The following is a 17,409-nucleotide window of genomic DNA, read 5'->3' as shown; positions in this document are numbered from 1 at the left end:
GTTAAGACAGTTTGGCGGTCAACAAACGCACTGAAATCTCAGTGAATACTTGCTTTACAGACATAAGAATATATCCACATAAAGTATGAAATCTGTCCTTTTAAATAAACCAAGTACAATTAAAAATAAAAGTTTCTGGTTTTGTAATCTGTATGAAATGTATTTGAGGTAGAGTCTGTCCTGTCAAATGCACATCACATGACAGCAGTACTCAAACACCCCACAAACTAGTAAACAAAGAGTCGCTGTCATTTCTGGAGGAGATTCACCATCCAGAACAGGTTGTGAAATACTTCAGAAAAGCAGCGCGATCTGATGAAGCATTATCCAGAGGATGATAATGTGTAAAACGGCTATAAAGTAGGTTGGTTTCGTGATCTTGTTCCTTTCGAGTGCAAATGCGGATTAGCTCGGGCAACTTGAAAACACTCCGAATTTGTTTGATTCGGACGTTTAGAAAGGAAACTTATGAGACGGATGTTGTTTGATTTTATTGGTGATTCCAAGTATTTAATCGTAAGCTTGGCAAACAGATTTTGGAGTGTTTCCCCATTCAGACAGAATGCCCGAGCATACTGCTCAAGAGGCGTTTTAAAAATAGCCGCAGTGTAAAATGACTTGCCTTAAAGGGACTTTGGTAATAGTCACGTGAGAGGGGCTTAACAAATCAAATCAGAGAATGATATGCAAGAGCTCAGACCAGTTAGGGAGTCATTGTGGATAGTCCTTCCTCCACTTTCCAAAAGTCTGCATTTCAGTTTGCCTAAACTAAAACACCTTGTTAAAAAAAAAAAAAAAAAAAACTATTGAATTTTTTAAATAAAATCATTATCTGTTATGACTTTTTGTTATATTATTTTTTACAGTGTATTTTGACTCTTGATATCAGTACACTTCTTTAACCACCTGAACCAAGAGGCACTTTTTATCATGAATAAATGGATGTGTTTTATTGGACTCTAAAATCAGCCAGCCATTGTCAATGAAAAGAAAATTGTAAAAAATCACTTTGGTTAGTTATGACCAGAAAAATAAACTCATTTACAGCTAGAATGACTTGAGGGTAAGTTACACACAGGAATTTTTATGTGAATTTTTTAAGTGACAATTTTTGGGTGAACTAACCCTTTAAATCTCTGTAAAACCCCCCAAAAAGGTTGTGCAATTAAATACTCAAACAGTGTGTCAAACACCAACAACTTTACCATGTTTAAAATAATCTTTCTTTTCCATCACGATGCTCAGTTTAAACTTCGGCAGTTTGTTTTGACCACTTCTGTGTGCTAAAATTTATTAAAGGGACAATTCAGCCAAAAATAATAAAGTGGTTCCAAACATTTATGAAACTCTTTCTTCTGTTGAACATAAAAGAAGATATTTGAATAAAGCTGAAAACCTGTAACCATTGACATCTATAGCAGGAATACAAATACTATGGAAATCAATGGTTACAGGTTTCCAATATTTTTCAAAGTAACTTCTTTTATGTTCTAGTGAAGGTACAAGATTGTGACAATTAAAGGTGGAGCGCAGGATTATAGATTTTTTAAGCTTTGGGTGAACTATCCCTTTAAGTTGCTGCCATGTGATTGGCTGATTAGAGATTTGCATCCCAGGACTACCTAATAAAGTGGCCGGTAAGTGCATAATCATAATTTAAAAGTTGAAAATAAACCACAGACGGAATAATCTTGCATATTGTGTATGTGCATTGGTGCATGGGAAAGGAGTTTAAGTGGACTTCTCTCTGGGTGCGTCTTTGGCTTGACAGCTGAGGGTGTGAGCGTGTTGTCACATCTGTAGGTTGTCAGTGGCGGCTGAAATGGTGAAATCACAGATCCCGTCCATGATGTGGGTCTCAGAGGTGACAAGCCAGCAGAGCGATCTCAATGTGACTGATGTAAGACTTTCATTAGTCTGCAGCGTCGAGAACTGAGCCATCGGAGCAGATCCCACACTTAGGGGAGAAGACATTCGGACGGATGAAACAAAGCCAGTTTTCCATCGAGTGTTCCAGTCAACAGCTGTGAACAAAACAACAAAAGAAGACTTCACTCGTGAAACATCCTGTCGCAGCGTCAATAAATTCACAATAAAACTGTCTACTCTTTCTATGAAGGCTTGGAGGATTCAACTTAAGTCCTTGTTTGCAGTTATTACTTCCAAAAGTGAAGTTTCACATGATCAATTGTAATCGAATATCCCAAATATAAATATAAAATATTCAAATATAAGCCGCAGACAAAACAGAAACATTACATTTCATAACAACACATCTGCCATCTTAATGATGGGGTAAAAGACTTGATGGTTTTCATTTATTTATATTTGCCAATAAAAATGTTCTGAAACTTTTATGTCCCGTAACTTTGATTTGTGCTCTCCTGAAGGCAATTAGCCAATTTAGTTTTGAAAGCCTATTTAGTAGTTTGTTTACTGGAATCCAACCAGATTTGGGTTTTCCGTTGACTCTAAATATCTTTTTAGGTTTTGACAAATGAAAATCAGAAGAGAAGCCTCTTAAGTGTGTTGTGACACGAAGGGCAAGGGATTTAAGCAGCACATGTTGTCTGGAGGGTTATGAACTTGGGGTAACAGGAATGAGATCATCAGTTTGTCATAGGTGGAAATTGTCCAGCCAGGTTTTAAAGAGTGTCATGAAACCATTTTGGCAGTGGTTTGGAGCCGATTCTGAGCTGAGATTGTCACATACCTGCCTTTACAGACACAGTAAAGTCATTTGAAAGGCCATATGAAGTTATCTTTTGGCTTACATTATCTGGCCTGTTGAAAAAATATTGTTAGTTTCAAACTTTTACAGTGTCATCCGCATTTGATTTGAGAGATATTTGAGTTACAGCATTTCAAACAGCATTGTTTTTGATAGTGCAGTACAACATTGAAATCCATGAAGCACAATATTTGTCCAATTAATGACAGCCTAGTTCATAACAGGGGTTTTCAATCTTTCGCACTTTAGGGCCCACTTCTTTCTCCAATCAATTTTTGAAGGCACACCTGTCTGAAATTTTCTCTAAAATCATTGTATGAAATGCTAATCAAAACCTTTATTTATTATGAATAACAACAACAATGATAATAATAATATAATAATATAATATATTAATATAAATATAATAATAATAATAAATAATTATATATGTTGTGCCTTCTATTAGCATTTTATAAAAAAATATATTATTTTATTTAAATTTAATTATATATATATATATATATATATATATATATATATATATATATAAAATTATATATAATTATATATAAAACAAACAAAAAATACAGAATGACTGAATATGTACTATTAAATATCTACTATTCACAAATATACAGACAAATGTAAAATACAGTAAAACACCCTAAATCTGTTGAAAAGTGTCGATCTGATGGGGGTTAAGTTTGAAGCTGGATATTATTGGGAGATCACTGAAAGGAACAGTGAACAGAGCACGTCTAAAGCTCATATGCAAGTTTATTTTACATTCTGTGGCAGAAACACCATTGAGCCTCGCTATATCCTCCTGTGTGGACGCACATCCATTATAAAACTCTCATAGGACATTAATTTAGACAACTATGCAGATATATTAAATAGTTACACAATAACTATAAAAAATACACAAACAGACACTTTCACTTTTGTAGTTTGTGAATGAACCGACTTATGTGTACTAGTCGCAGACACGTTCATGAGGCTGTTTTTGTGCCGAGTTTGAAGGAATCAGTTAGAAAACAGGAGAAAGTGCATTACTTTGATCATTCTAATATAGCATATTAATGCTGAAATCCAAAAATTACAGTATAATATTCTCGCAGCCCACCTGCTGGATCGCTGAGGCCTACCAGTTGAGAATCCCTGATTTAGAACATGTTTGCATCCATGTTAAACTGACACTTCAAAAAGTAAACACAAGTACACGCAATTCTCAAAGAACTCAGCATATTACCCATGTTATTAAATGTTTAGCAAATAAATTAACATCAGAAAAATTCTGGGTATACTGAACTCTTTAAAGACTGAACTATTGACTGTTCCTCTATAAACATATATATAATTTTTCAAATGTCCAGCTTTACAATGAAGGTGGAAAAAATCAGATCTTCTACCTCAAATATAACAAATATTTAGAGCAACTCTAAGTATGAATAAAAAAAGATTACAATAAAATATTTTTGCACACCTATACTTGACTGAAATAAATGTACTATTTCAAGAAATTTGGCTTAAAATACCTCCTTTGTAATGTCTTGATTACACATGTTAGTTTTTGCTTTATGTTTAAATGAATTTGTGTTCAGGTAATAGAATGAATTAAGTGCAAACAACTGTATAGCTACTTTAATGGTTTGAGGAAACCAACTGCAGCAAATCACACTGTAAAACCCAAAAAGTTAAGGTGACTCGAACCATTTGAGAAAACTGATTGCAACAAACCATTTAAGTTCAAAAACGAATCCTAATGAGCACTGTGAACTTAATCTATTTGAGTAAACAAAGCAATTTGAGCACAGTAAAACCTAATAAATGACGAGAACTTAAACCAACTGAGTACTGTAAAACCCAATAAGTTAAGGCAACTCAAACCGTTTGAGGAAACCGATGGTACTGTGAACTTACTCCATTTAAGTTAAAGTAATAGGGTATTAATAATTAAGTCATTACCTTCAGCAGGGAGTTCAAAACTCTTTTCAAATGAGCAGAATTAACTTTCAGTCACATTTGAGTTAACTAGACTCATTTCATTTGATAAAGTTGACTGTTGGGTTTTACAGTATTAAATTGACAAATTTTATTCAATTGAGTTTAATCAACTTAAACCATTTGCTACAATCGATTTCCTAAAACCATTTGAGTAGCTACAGTTGTTTGACCTAAATCGTTTAAGTTAATTGAACTCAAACATTTTAAGTTCAGTTATTAAATTTGTTTAAGTAACTAATATTCTATACATGTTTGACAATATAAACACATTTAATATAAGTACATATGATTTAATATATATACATTTACAGTACTTAAACCATTTAGTTTCAAAGCTTAAATGGTTTGCCGCAATCGGTTTCCTCAAACAGTTTAAGTTAACTTATCAGATTTAGCAGTGAATATATTTTAGGACTGCATTCATAAGAGTATAAGTATTACAATTCAAAATAACAGACTTCCAAGTGGCTTTTAAATGTTTTTTGGCTCTCATTTGTCCTGTTGAAAAAAAATCAATTAAACAAACTAAATGATATATAAAAACATTCAAATGTGAATCTAAAAAGATCCACAAAAATATGATTGTTTATTTAGGAAGACAGTTTAATATTCCAATAATAAAAAATAAAAAAAAACTTGGATGAGATGCACACGTCTTGTGTGGAAGAAAAAGTGGAAAGAAGAACTTTCCATCATAATATCAACATAAAAAATAATGAGTTATTATAGGGAAGAACTCTCCATCTCATCGTCATCCTCTTCTCATTGAGCATTTCATTCTTTAGTCTAAATGGCTTTACAAGCAACTTGACAATAAATCAGAATTCAAAATATGCTCCTTTCTGACGCAGGTTTCATAACCTGATTTAGTGCAGGGCTCACTGGCTGAAGGCTGAGGAAGGAAGAAAAACAAATCAAGAGTTCAAAAAGAAATCTGACGGATACATAACTTGCAGACATGTTTACATGTTTGTTTTTAGCTCATGGGGGATCATTTTATATTTTTAGAAAAGCCTCTTTAGGTTATAAAGCTTTTAGTCAGGATATGCTTGCAGTGACCCAAGAAATCTAGGATTGGACTGCCAGATACAATAAGAACAATAAATAAACAATATAAAAAGTGAAGTATATATTAATGAATATAAAGTTAAATTAATACACAAGAGAGGAATAAAACACTATGACATTTCAAAAGAATCCTCTCCATCCATTTTTAAAGAAACATGTCACCTTTTACAACTCCTAAGAGTTAAACAGTTGAGTTTTATCATATTTTAATCCAGTCAGCTGATCTGCAGGTCTGGCAGGAGTACTTTTATCTTACTTAGCTTATCATAGATCATTAAATCAGATTAGGCCAATAGCATATCAAAAAAATCGTTTTTTGAAAAAAGTTTTGATCATTTTCCTATTTAAACTTGACTCTTCTGTAGTAAAATTTTGTACTAAAACTGAAAGAAAATGAAAGGTTGCTATTTTATAGGTCGATAAGCAAGTAACTTTATTGCCATACCACGGCTGCAGAAGGCACAAACATATGAAATTATTGAAACGTTTTGGTAATTTTTGAGTAAGATGCTAATGTTCTAATCCGATTCAATGGTTTATGATAAGCTATAAGTGTTAAAAGGAGAAATGCAAAAAAGTTTATTTTCCAAAAAACTAGCGTGTTCCATTAAAAAAATATATTATTTTCATTAAAATCCCATTTAAATCCCAGATTACCCTGAAATCAGAGAAAATCCTCCTTTAAGGAACCATGATGATGCGATTTTAAAGACTCAATTGCTCAATTTAATTGCTCAGTCGCTCTAAAGCTGTCCTCCAAAAAGTTATTAGAAATATGGGAACACATAAAATGACAAAAACCTTTTTGTGCCAAATAACGGCCTGGTGTAACAGTCTGAACTGCTCTAAATGATCTGCATTGAGGAATACAACTGGCTGGTGCCAGCATACAGATGGGTGTCTCCAAAAAAAAAAAAAAAAAAAGACTAGACTTTCAGAGGGAAAAGCTGAGAGCAGAGACAAAGCAAACTGACAGTGCCACTGACACTGCCCAAAGCCACAAGACTTATACAAGCCGGAAAATATGCCATCCCGCTGAGCCCCAACTCTTATTTTACAATGATATTAGCTTCCCACTAAGCAAAACTGGGTGAGAGAATATATTTAGTAAGCTTGACCACTCACTGCTTCTGTACAATTTACAACTGTAAATCAAGCTGGTTTTAATCTATGCCTCCAACGTCAGGCCCACAGACTGAGCCTCACATGCATTTGGCACACAAAATAGAAAATGCTTCAGGAGTTTTAAGGTCATCGTCTGATTGGATGAATTCTGCAGAACTTCTGTGAAACATGTGTGCCTTAGAGCAGTAATAGAGCAATAACACACCCTGTACTCCAGCCTATATAATTGATTATTACATTGATTGATACAGCCTATACAGATCATTTGCTAATTACCTAAAGTATTACCTAAAGTGTTTTTAAGTCAGTGCCCCAACCACATTGTGCCCTTTCATCAAAATTTGAAAATGATGTAGCTTGATTGTTAGACCATTACATATTACAATAGCAATAAACATGGTTTTTAAAGTTGCAAAAAAAAAAAAAAAAAACACCCTGGCATTTATATAGTAAGCAAAGAAAATATCCAAATAGTTTTCCAAAGCCTCTGTCAAATGCATAAATGTAAATAAGTAACCCTGGACCATAAAACCACTAATCTTATGTTTTACTAATTTTGGCACAGTAAAACCCAACAAATGAAGAGAACTCAAACCAACTGAGTACTGTAAAACCCAATTAGTTAAGGTAACTCAAACCGGTTGAGAAAACTGATTGCTACAAACCATTTGAGTTTAAAAAAAACTAATTTATATGAGTACTGTGAACTTACTTTATTTAAGTTGAAGTAATGAGGTATTTAATTTTATTTAATTTTTGAATTTACTACACTCATTTCATTTGATAAAGTTGACTGTTGGGTTTTACAGTGTATGTATGTCTATGTAGAAATTTAAATTCAAAGATTTGTGACTTTTTATTACTACTATTTAGTACCATCGGTCTGTAGTTACAGCTCAAAGGCTGATTTTCCAGACTCTTTCAAATTGAACCTAAACAAAGGCCGCTTAAAGTGAGATCAACATCTTCACATGAATCCTTTATTTAAAGGGTTAGTTCACCCTGTTTCAATCCCTTGAGACCTTTGTTCATCTTCAGAACACATAAGGTATTTTTATGTGAAATCCAAAATCTCTCTGATCCTCCAATAGTCCTGTGAGATTTAAAGTCTAGAAAATGAACAAAAAACATTGTCAAAACATTCCATGTGACTTCAGTGGTTCAACTGTAACCATACAAACTTTAAAAACCAAACTTTAACGAGCTAGGTGCAAAAAATCTGATCATTTACTATGGACAATACAAGGCTGCTGATTCCAATGGCAATATATATCATACCGCCAGTTGTAAGTGCTCACTCGGACCTGACTCAGAAGAGAAGATATACATTAGGTGATAAAATTGTATTTGCAGATTTTTTTTTTTTTTTTTGCTGTAGATCGCTGGAGAACACTCCATGTCATCTAACTAAACTATATCCCAACTGGACTTTGAACATCTCAGATCCATTTCTGTCTATGGAGGACGAGGGAGCTCTCAAATTGCATTTGAAATATTTTAATTTGCATTGTGAAAAATAGACAAAGCTCTCAGGAGATTAAAATTACATAAGCATAAGTAATTAATAACATAACAATTTATTTTATTTTTTGCAAGGAAACTAACCGTTTAAGCTTAACTTTATAAATCTTGCATCCAGATTCTCACTGATTGTTGTTGTTTTTTAAATTTTTTTTGTTGTTGTTTGGATTTCTTTGTATGTAGTTCCATTTTGTGTACTCCTTGCATACTCTAATAAAAAGATTCTCATAGATTTTTGCCTGTTCTGGCGATTTTCTAAAACAGTCATTTGTGTGGATATATTATGAAGGCTCTACACAGGATATATATATATATATATATATATATATATATATATATATATATATATATATATATATATATATATATATATATATATTTATACTAAACAAAAACATAAATTAAACAAACAAACAAAAAATATAAATGTTCCTCCTTTTTGGTTAATCTATTCAAAAGTGACTATTATAATCATACTGAGTACAAAGTATAGCAAATGTATATTAAAGAGAGTAGCAATTTAGAACTGTGAAACTGGAACTGCATTGTCCATACAAAAAATATTCATTAACTTCTTCTTCTGTTAAATCCACCTCTTTCACTCATCAACAGATGAAAGGACTCCATATGTTTTCCAATACATTTTAGTACTCAAGTTATCTTTTCTAATGGCAGGCTTGACAACATCTGTCTTATCCATTGAACAGTGTTTGGTCTTTGCATCTTTGTCCACAGCAAAGCAACACATCTTTTGGCAACCAGAGGTCTAAAAATACTTGTTCGCTTCTACTATAATTTGAGTTCTCTATGTATAAGCCCAGCAAAAAAAAAACAAAAAAAAAAAACATTTGTTGATCTGATTGTTGCTAACTCTTCTAAAGACTAGAAAACCAGTGCGATATCACAGAAGCCATGTGCAAAAGTCACCGAAGGGTCACACCTCTGCACTAACTTCCACAGCAGCGTCTCAGACTTGGCTTTTGTGTATCGTCTGCCTGAACGGAAAGTTTCTCTCAGTCTCTCCAGAGCCTGTTAGGTGGTCAAGTTTTTGAGCATTTCGAAAGGAAGGAATCAAAGCCAACTTAATGGGATTAAACTTTAAAAATTATACATAGTAGTTGTGCTGTTTGGATGCCAAAGGCGTGAGTCACACACTGATATCTTCATGTGCGCAAACCACTGTTTTTATGACTTCATTTCTCTTACCTTTCTTTATCTGCCAGAAGTGACTCATCCTTAAGTGTATAAATAACACAAAAAGCCAGTGTTTTAAAGAGGAACTTCACTTGAATGATTGAATTAAATATGATACAGTGACTACTTGGAACTTCTGTAACGCACTTGAAACTTCTGTAAGTGGTTGAATAACAAGAAAAAGTAGGTTATGGAGAGCGTCTGCAATGCGTTCGCTCGTGTTATTGTGTGAATAATATATGTTGATATAATATGTTGAATGTAAATATAAAGGGCTACTTTTTGAAATCACGTTGCTTAACATTACAGCGGTGAGTGGGACAGAAAATCGAATTAGCAGAGAAAAAACCTAGTGCTGGGAGAATCTGACACCTGAAATGCATTAAAACAGGGGAATGTCCTGGAATGAGGATGACTTTGGCAGAGATCAGCAAAGCATTACAGAGAGCATCTGCAGTGCAAAATGGGCTGAAAACCTCGTTATGAATGATATAACGGGCCCAGTTAAACTATATTCCCATGGGTTTACTTCTCACCAAAAGTTAATAAGATAGAGAATCAATGAAAGTTTAATACAGCCTAAAATGTTTGTTTTATCCTGTGCATTAGAGTTTAATAGCTCATGGGTGAGAACGTTCTCAAAAAATTCCTCATTTCCATACTCAATAGATTAAAGATGCCTTATTTTTTGTTAAATAAAAATAATAATAATAATTACCTGCCAGCACAAATAACCTATTTAGTTGTGGTTTTCTTTAAAGGAAAGGTCCTAGCGGTCTGGCTATGTACAAGTATGTTTATGTGGATCCTTTATTTACAGAATTCACCCAAACATTCTGTTATTAATTATTCACCTCAAAGTTCCTCATTCCCATACTCAATGGATTAAAGACACCTTTTTTTGGCAAATTAGAAATTTTTTGATATAGTTTTCAAGGTTTAGCGTTTTCATTTTTTAATATTTGGTTGCCATTCTTGGCGCATATTAAATCACTAAAACTTGAAGCAGTTACTGTAGACTGAAAGGTTGCCCATCTTGCAATTTTAGGGCTCCAATTTAACATGCTAGGTGCAAAGTCTAAAGTGCAGGGCGCCAAAGCATTAGGGCGTCAGAATCCACTTTTGCTATTTTGAGGATGAAAAAATACGCTCTGTGCCCTGGTGCATGGTCTAACAGGGTTGTGCTTATTCTCTTAAGGAGTTACATGTGTGTGTTTTGAGCATAACGTGCTTTAAACCAATCAGAGTCTCATCTCCCATTCCCTTTAAGAGTCAGTTGTGTCGCGCCATGGTGCATTTGCTTTTTACATGATGAACTTTTTAAGTGGAAAACCTAAATGCTTCAGTAGTGAGAAAACAGTTAAACAGACCATCTGCAGTGTGAGGATAAAGAACGAGCCTCCTCCATTTGGCCTCTTTATTTCTCTTTAGTTTTCTTTTACTTTTTATTCCTTTACTTTCGTGGATAAGAAACAGTGTTGTACACCCTCCACTGAAGACATTCAGAAGCCTACATATTTAATTTAGTTTGTTAAGCACAAAGAATTGTTTCAAAACTATTTCTAAATTCAGTTCTATATTCCAGCAAACGAATAAATTAATAATAATAAGGAAGTTATATCCAAACACATGTTCTAGTCTTATGCCTCATGTAGTGATGCATACATCTCCAAAACCCCACAGGTGAACTAATGTAACCTTGTTTTTATTAAAACAAATATAAATATGCATATAATAAACGATACTGCTAATAATATATTAACAACATTGTAAAAATGCAAATTGTCTTGAATGAACTGAAAAGACCACCAAACACATCTTGCACCTTATTGCGCCGGGTGAATGATAGGGCCCTGACTCTGTACCTTCTAGATGTGTACTAGTGCTGATATAGCAAAAGCATACAACCCTTTCTTGACGTAAAACCACAATTTTAAAGAACATAACACCCCCAGCCTATTCTCTGTTAAATGTTTTTTTTCTTTTTTCATTTATTATCATTATTTATTTTACTTAATACACCTTGCTTTAATTTGTGAAATCAATGCACATCATATATTGTTTACACACATTATACACTGTTTGTTGCACAATATGTGGGTTATAGTGTGGTTTATTTAGATTTTTTTAATCAATTTTGTACTCTTTTATATATTTTATTTCTATTTGTATTGTTATTTTCTCTTTTACTAATGTTTGTTTAACTGTCACAAAAATCTAATAAATAAATCTTATTAAAAAAGTTATACACAACAAAAAATGCTGTAATACGTACCCACATAAACTATGTTCACCCAAATGTTGAAATTTTATTTTCACAAAAGTTGTTTAAAAGAGTAATAATAGACGCTTTACTTGAATTTAATATGTTTTATGTAAAATTGCTTTATGAATGTGCAGTTTATCATTTGGTAAACTGATTCATACAAAAAGATTTAATTTGCCATGGCTTAATACACTGTCTGAAACAAAGATACGAAAGCTGTCACTGGATTCTGTACCTTTTAAAAGGTATACTTTTGTAATTTTTGGGTTCTAAAATGTCTACTTTAGGCACTAATAAATACCAACAACTCACATGTGGCATTTTAGGGCTCATAGCTTGAATTTTAGGGGATTTATGTTTGACACTAATCAGTCACCAAATTATAAAAATGTTTATTTTTTTATTATTTGTAATCATTTATCATATAATATCAACTTTATAAAGTAATTCCTAATTGTAGGATGATGAATAAGATGAAAGATGTTGTTTTTGAAAGAGTTTATCTCAAAATCTTATACAATATGGCTTCTATAACACTGGATCTCTCAAAACTTAGGACCAAACCGGAGCCAGGAGATAGAGCTACAGCTGTTTATGTAATAAAATGTGGCCTCTGCCTAAGGATATAACTCTTTCTCGTCACACATAGCTTCCAAAATTCATGTGCTGCAACTTAAAGACAAAAACCGCTGAATGTGCAAAAATAATATACAGTGGCTTCAGAAAGTATTTGGACACTTAAGTCATAAAAATGTCTGAATGCCATTGTATTATATAACATGAGATCAAAGCAAGTGGCATCTGCAACCATCTGAAACCTTGGCATGGTTTCAAAGCCCCCCCCCCCCCCCCCCCCAAAATGTTAATAATAAAAAGCCAAGTTGTAAAAAATGCATACTTTTGCACAATTGCACACTTCACTGTTTCTATAAGTAAAATCAATGCATGTATGAATGAGTGAATATATTCTGTGTATTAAAATTGTTCACTGTGAGTGAATGGACTTTTGAATTGAGCTTTTAAATTGTGCAGATCTTTTATGATGCAGTTTAATCCATTTTTAAGCTTGAAAGTTTCAGTTTCCATTCATTCCCATCACCATGAAAAATTGTTGTCAAGATGTCTATTTTTGTGCTCTGTAGACGGAAAAAAGTTTTTATTTTAAACCCAAGGGTGACAGAATCCTGGGTGACATTTCTTTAAGTGATAAATTTGGAGTTGTGGCTGGAGACTTCTTGCAGAAGACACTTAATTTTCACCTCAAGAAGAGACAGGCGGCTTTTGAACATCTGCTGTGTGTGCTTGAGAGAACAACCAAAGCAAAACAAGCCATTTATGGTCCACACAATGATCTAATCAGCCACTGTTGTCAACTGCCACAGCCAAGATCTTAGTCTTCAACCGACATACAGACTCATAAGCAACAAATCTGCTACAAAGTTGACCTCCTTTGTTTAGAGAGCTGTAGATACATCCTACACCAACTCTATGGATAATAAATTCTCAAACAGAACTACCAAAAGCACTGCTTCAAGAGCATTTTACAAATCATGGACCAGATTCACAAACCTTTGATGTTTAAAACTAGCTGTGAGGTTTATTAAATATAAGGAGCATAAGTAATTGTTATGAAAAGGTCTGGACAGAGTTACTTTTGAAGCTGACCTTATTACTTACGCAGGTCACAAAAGCCACTATTAAAAATACAGTAAAGACAACATTATTTTGATTTAAAAAATAACTATAATACTTACATACTTCAAATGACATATTGGAAATCATTCAATATGTTTTGCTTCTTAATCAATCAATCAATCAATCAATCAATCAATCAATCAATCAATCAATCAATCAATCAATCAATCAATCAATCAATCAATCAATCAATTAATCAAAACAAGTAGTTTTTTGTAGAATTTTTTATACATTATTTTCCAGGATTGTTCACTGAAAAAGAACCGCATTTATTTGAGATATTTGGTCTATACAATCATTCATTCATTTATTTTCTTTTTGGTTTATTATTCGGCTTATTATTAATCTGGCCTTCGGCCTTTAGTAATCTGGGGTCGCCACAGTGGAATCAACCGCCAACTTATCCAGCAAATGTTTTATGCAGCGAATGCCCTTCCAGTTGCAACCCATCTCTGGGAAACATCCATTCACACTCATACACTACGGACAATTTAGCCTACCCAATTCACCTGTACCGCATGTCTTTGGACAGTGGGGGAAACCGGAGCACCGAGAGGAAACCCACGCAAACGCAGGGAGAACATGCAAACTCCACACAGAAACTCCAACTGACCCAGCCGAGGCTCGAACCAGCAACCTTCTTTCTGTGCGGCGACTGCATTACCTACTGCGCCACCGCGTCCCCGGTCTATACAATCACTTTCATCAACTTAAAGAGATAGCCTCCACACCATCTCCAAAAAAAAGTATTTTGAAAGAGAATTTCTAAAGAATGCTTGAAACCGGTTTCACAAACTAATTTCGAGAGGACCATGTAATGAGAGGACCATGTAATATGTTTGATCGCGGCTGGCCTCTCATCCGTAATCAGCAATAATAATCAGATTGATCCAAGCCTACAATAAATAGACCATATTTCACTCAACTACCTTATCTTTGTTTTGAAAGAATCCCCCTTCCCACCCCATCTCCTCCTTTTCCTCCTTTTACCAGGGGCAGCTATTTTATGGTATATTTGTGTAATTTAATGTCAGTTATTTTATGGTAAATTTGTGTAATTTAACGTTTGTTATTTTATGGTAAATTGTATTAATTTAATGTCTGTTTTTTTATGGTAAATTTCTGTAACTTAACAGGCGTTATTTTACTTTTTTGTTTTAAAAAATGTAGGGTTACACTCAATTCACTCATGTTTCCCAACACAAATTGATAAATTTAATTGTTTTTACACATGTAAGAGCGGTTTACTTATAAACTAATTTCGAGAGGATCACATGCATTGATTGATCATGGCTGGTCCCACATCAGCTCCACATAATGCGTAAATCAGATGAACACTAACTCACTACAAAAAACAAACAAACAGTTTTTTCACTAACTTTGTCTTAAAGAATCCCCCCTTCCACCCCTACTCCTCCCCCTTCTCCTAATAGGGTGGCACGGCGGCCTTCTGGTTGGCATTGTTGCCTCACAGCAAGAACACCACTGGTTCGAGCCCATACCGGGTCTTACTGCCATACGGCGTTTCTGTGCGGAGTTTGCACTAATCCAAAGTGGCATAATAAGTCAAACTCTTAGCCAGCTATATTTCAGCTATTTCTAAAAGGTCCACAAGCAGGGGAGTTTTCGAGACCTATCTGAGCTCAAACTTCACTCTCGCCCCTCAAATGAGAGGGAGCCCCGGCTCGAGGATATTCTGAGCTCAGGGTTCTCTTCTGGGACAGCATGCCAAACACACTTTATTATCAATCATCGGCTAAGTGTGAACTCTTGAAGTGGATTGAATATAAAGCAATCAAGTTGTCCCCAAAAAATCTCAAGAGCCACATTGTTTCAGCTCATTTTTTTTTGTCTGAACAAGCAGCAAAAAATATTTTTTGAGTGTTGCTATACAAAAGTAGCAATTCCATAGTGATGCCTAACTTTTTAAAAGCATTTTTTTCTTTTTTTTTTAACTATTACTAGTTGATGGACCCCTTTTGAAGACCTCGACCTATTAAAATGCTAACTTCCGTGGCAAGCTCTTCAATCTAACATTCAATATTCCGGCTTAAAACCCTTCACACAACCAAAGGGACATCCTTCCAGAAGACATGCTGTGGTGTTGAGCACCTTTAATGCAGAGCAGGTGCATGACATTCTCTTTTGTCAGGGTTAATCTATAACCATGACACCAGAGTCTGTGCTTCAGTGTTCAGTGTGGAAGGGTTTTTCAAGGCCATCTCTATGAAATATGATCCTGCATCTGTTTCTGGCTTCAGACAAGTAATTCTGTCAAAAGCTCACGCTGATCAGTTAAAGTGCTACATCCTGACCTCCCAACACACTCCAACGTATAAACAGATGCTTCAGTGGATCACTCAGAGCATGCGCTGTCAAAGCCTGTAACTCAGTTTTATATTTTCTATGCGCTAACATGAAACTGAGATAAATCACGCTGGGATTTTAGAAAAACGACATGCGGCTTTGTAAAAGACTCGCAGTTGTATTTACAATACAGACTCCCCAGAAAGACGTGATTGGTGTGACCAATTAATGTCATCAATGCAACCGCAATGTTTGTAAATCATTCTGGGGGGTTTCCAATAGTCTTTCCATGACCCTCTGTGCCTGATGTGTGGTCACACGTTGATGGACGGGCAACAAAGGTTCTCCTTTTTCACGGAGACAAATTTTGACCCAGATTTGGGCTTTATTTTCTGTTCTCATTATCTTTCTCGGACTCATCCGTCTATAATCCTTCAGATTTAATGAGTTTTGCAGGATGATACGCCTTGGGAAATGGTGCAACTGCTTTTAAATCATTCACAATAAATCCTCACATACATCTCATTCAAAACCTTCAAGAGGCCATGTATAAATATGATCTGTTTTTCTTGTTTGCTGGGTAACGTCAGAAAAAATAACTCAATGCCTTAAGCCTTTTGGAATTCCTTCCATAAAAACCACAGTCAAGTGTTTGCATTGACCCTTTTAAGACAGCAAAAGAAATTGACCTAGAATTTAACACTGAAGTAAATAAACGGTAGGCAGCCCAGTGAATTACTTTTTTTATCCAGCGTTTTAGACTCCACTAACTATCATCATAAGGACAAAAATATTTCAATCAAAATACCTTCTTGTCTTTTGTTCTTCCTTTCTGATTCATATAATACACACACACACACACACACACACACACACACACACACACACACACACATATATATATATATCATTTTATTCATAGTCTTGGTTCACTTAGCATTCAAATTGTTATTCTTATCACTGAAGATAAAATTTATTTATTTGTAAAAATACAAATAAAAATAATACAAATTTGCAAATGAGCTACCTATATGATATATTTAGTCACAGAATGTTTTTTTATTAGATGGTAACTTGCAAAGAACTGAAAAATGTATGTGTAGAATGTGTAGAGTAATTAAAATATATTCTATTTGCCTACAATTTATCTCTACTAGAGATGATAACAGAAAACAATAAGTTCAAACTTTGGTTTTATGTTATACTATTTGGAAAATAAAAATATTAGACAAATGATTATTGTTTCGCTACAGAAAGAGTTAATGACAAAGAATATCTTGGATCAAACAATTACAAAACATGTTAACGAAAGAATATGTAAAAAGGAGTAATCTAGAAATTGGCACCAAATTATGAATGTATTCTGAATATGCGGCGAGTGGCTGCTTGGAGTATGATGTAAATTTTGGGTTTGTGTTAATTTAAGAAAATTTGTGAATGGTTTAAGGAATATAAAGTACAGTATGTAAGGATAAAGATTCAATAAGTCGTAATGAAATGATTGGATTTCAAC

At 34.1% G+C, this 17,409-nt stretch overlaps 1 protein-coding gene across 3 annotated transcripts in view; it reads right to left on the bottom strand.

Annotated features, from left to right (window-relative positions):
* Positions 1-922: 922 nt before the first annotated feature.
* Positions 923-17,409, bottom strand: part of wdr27 (WD repeat domain 27) — an 82,232-nt gene continuing 65,745 nt past the window's right edge. Inside the window, exon 25 of one of the 3 annotated variants that reach the window (XM_009307487.5) lies at positions 923-2,024. In XM_009307487.5, coding sequence (XP_009305762.1) covers positions 1,959-2,024 — 66 coding nt within the window. In that variant the 3' untranslated portion in view covers positions 923-1,958. Of the gene's footprint in view, positions 2,025-5,250; positions 5,613-7,756; positions 8,023-17,409 lie in introns of those variants that run through there. The other 2 variants (XM_073920171.1, XM_073920172.1) reach the window with 2 other exon arrangements.

Source organism: Danio rerio, chromosome 13 (genome assembly GCF_049306965.1).
Source record: "Danio rerio strain Tuebingen ecotype United States chromosome 13, GRCz12tu, whole genome shotgun sequence".
NCBI lineage: Eukaryota > Metazoa > Chordata > Actinopteri > Cypriniformes > Danionidae > Danio > Danio rerio.
This window is presented reverse-complemented; position numbering and strand designations above follow the sequence as displayed.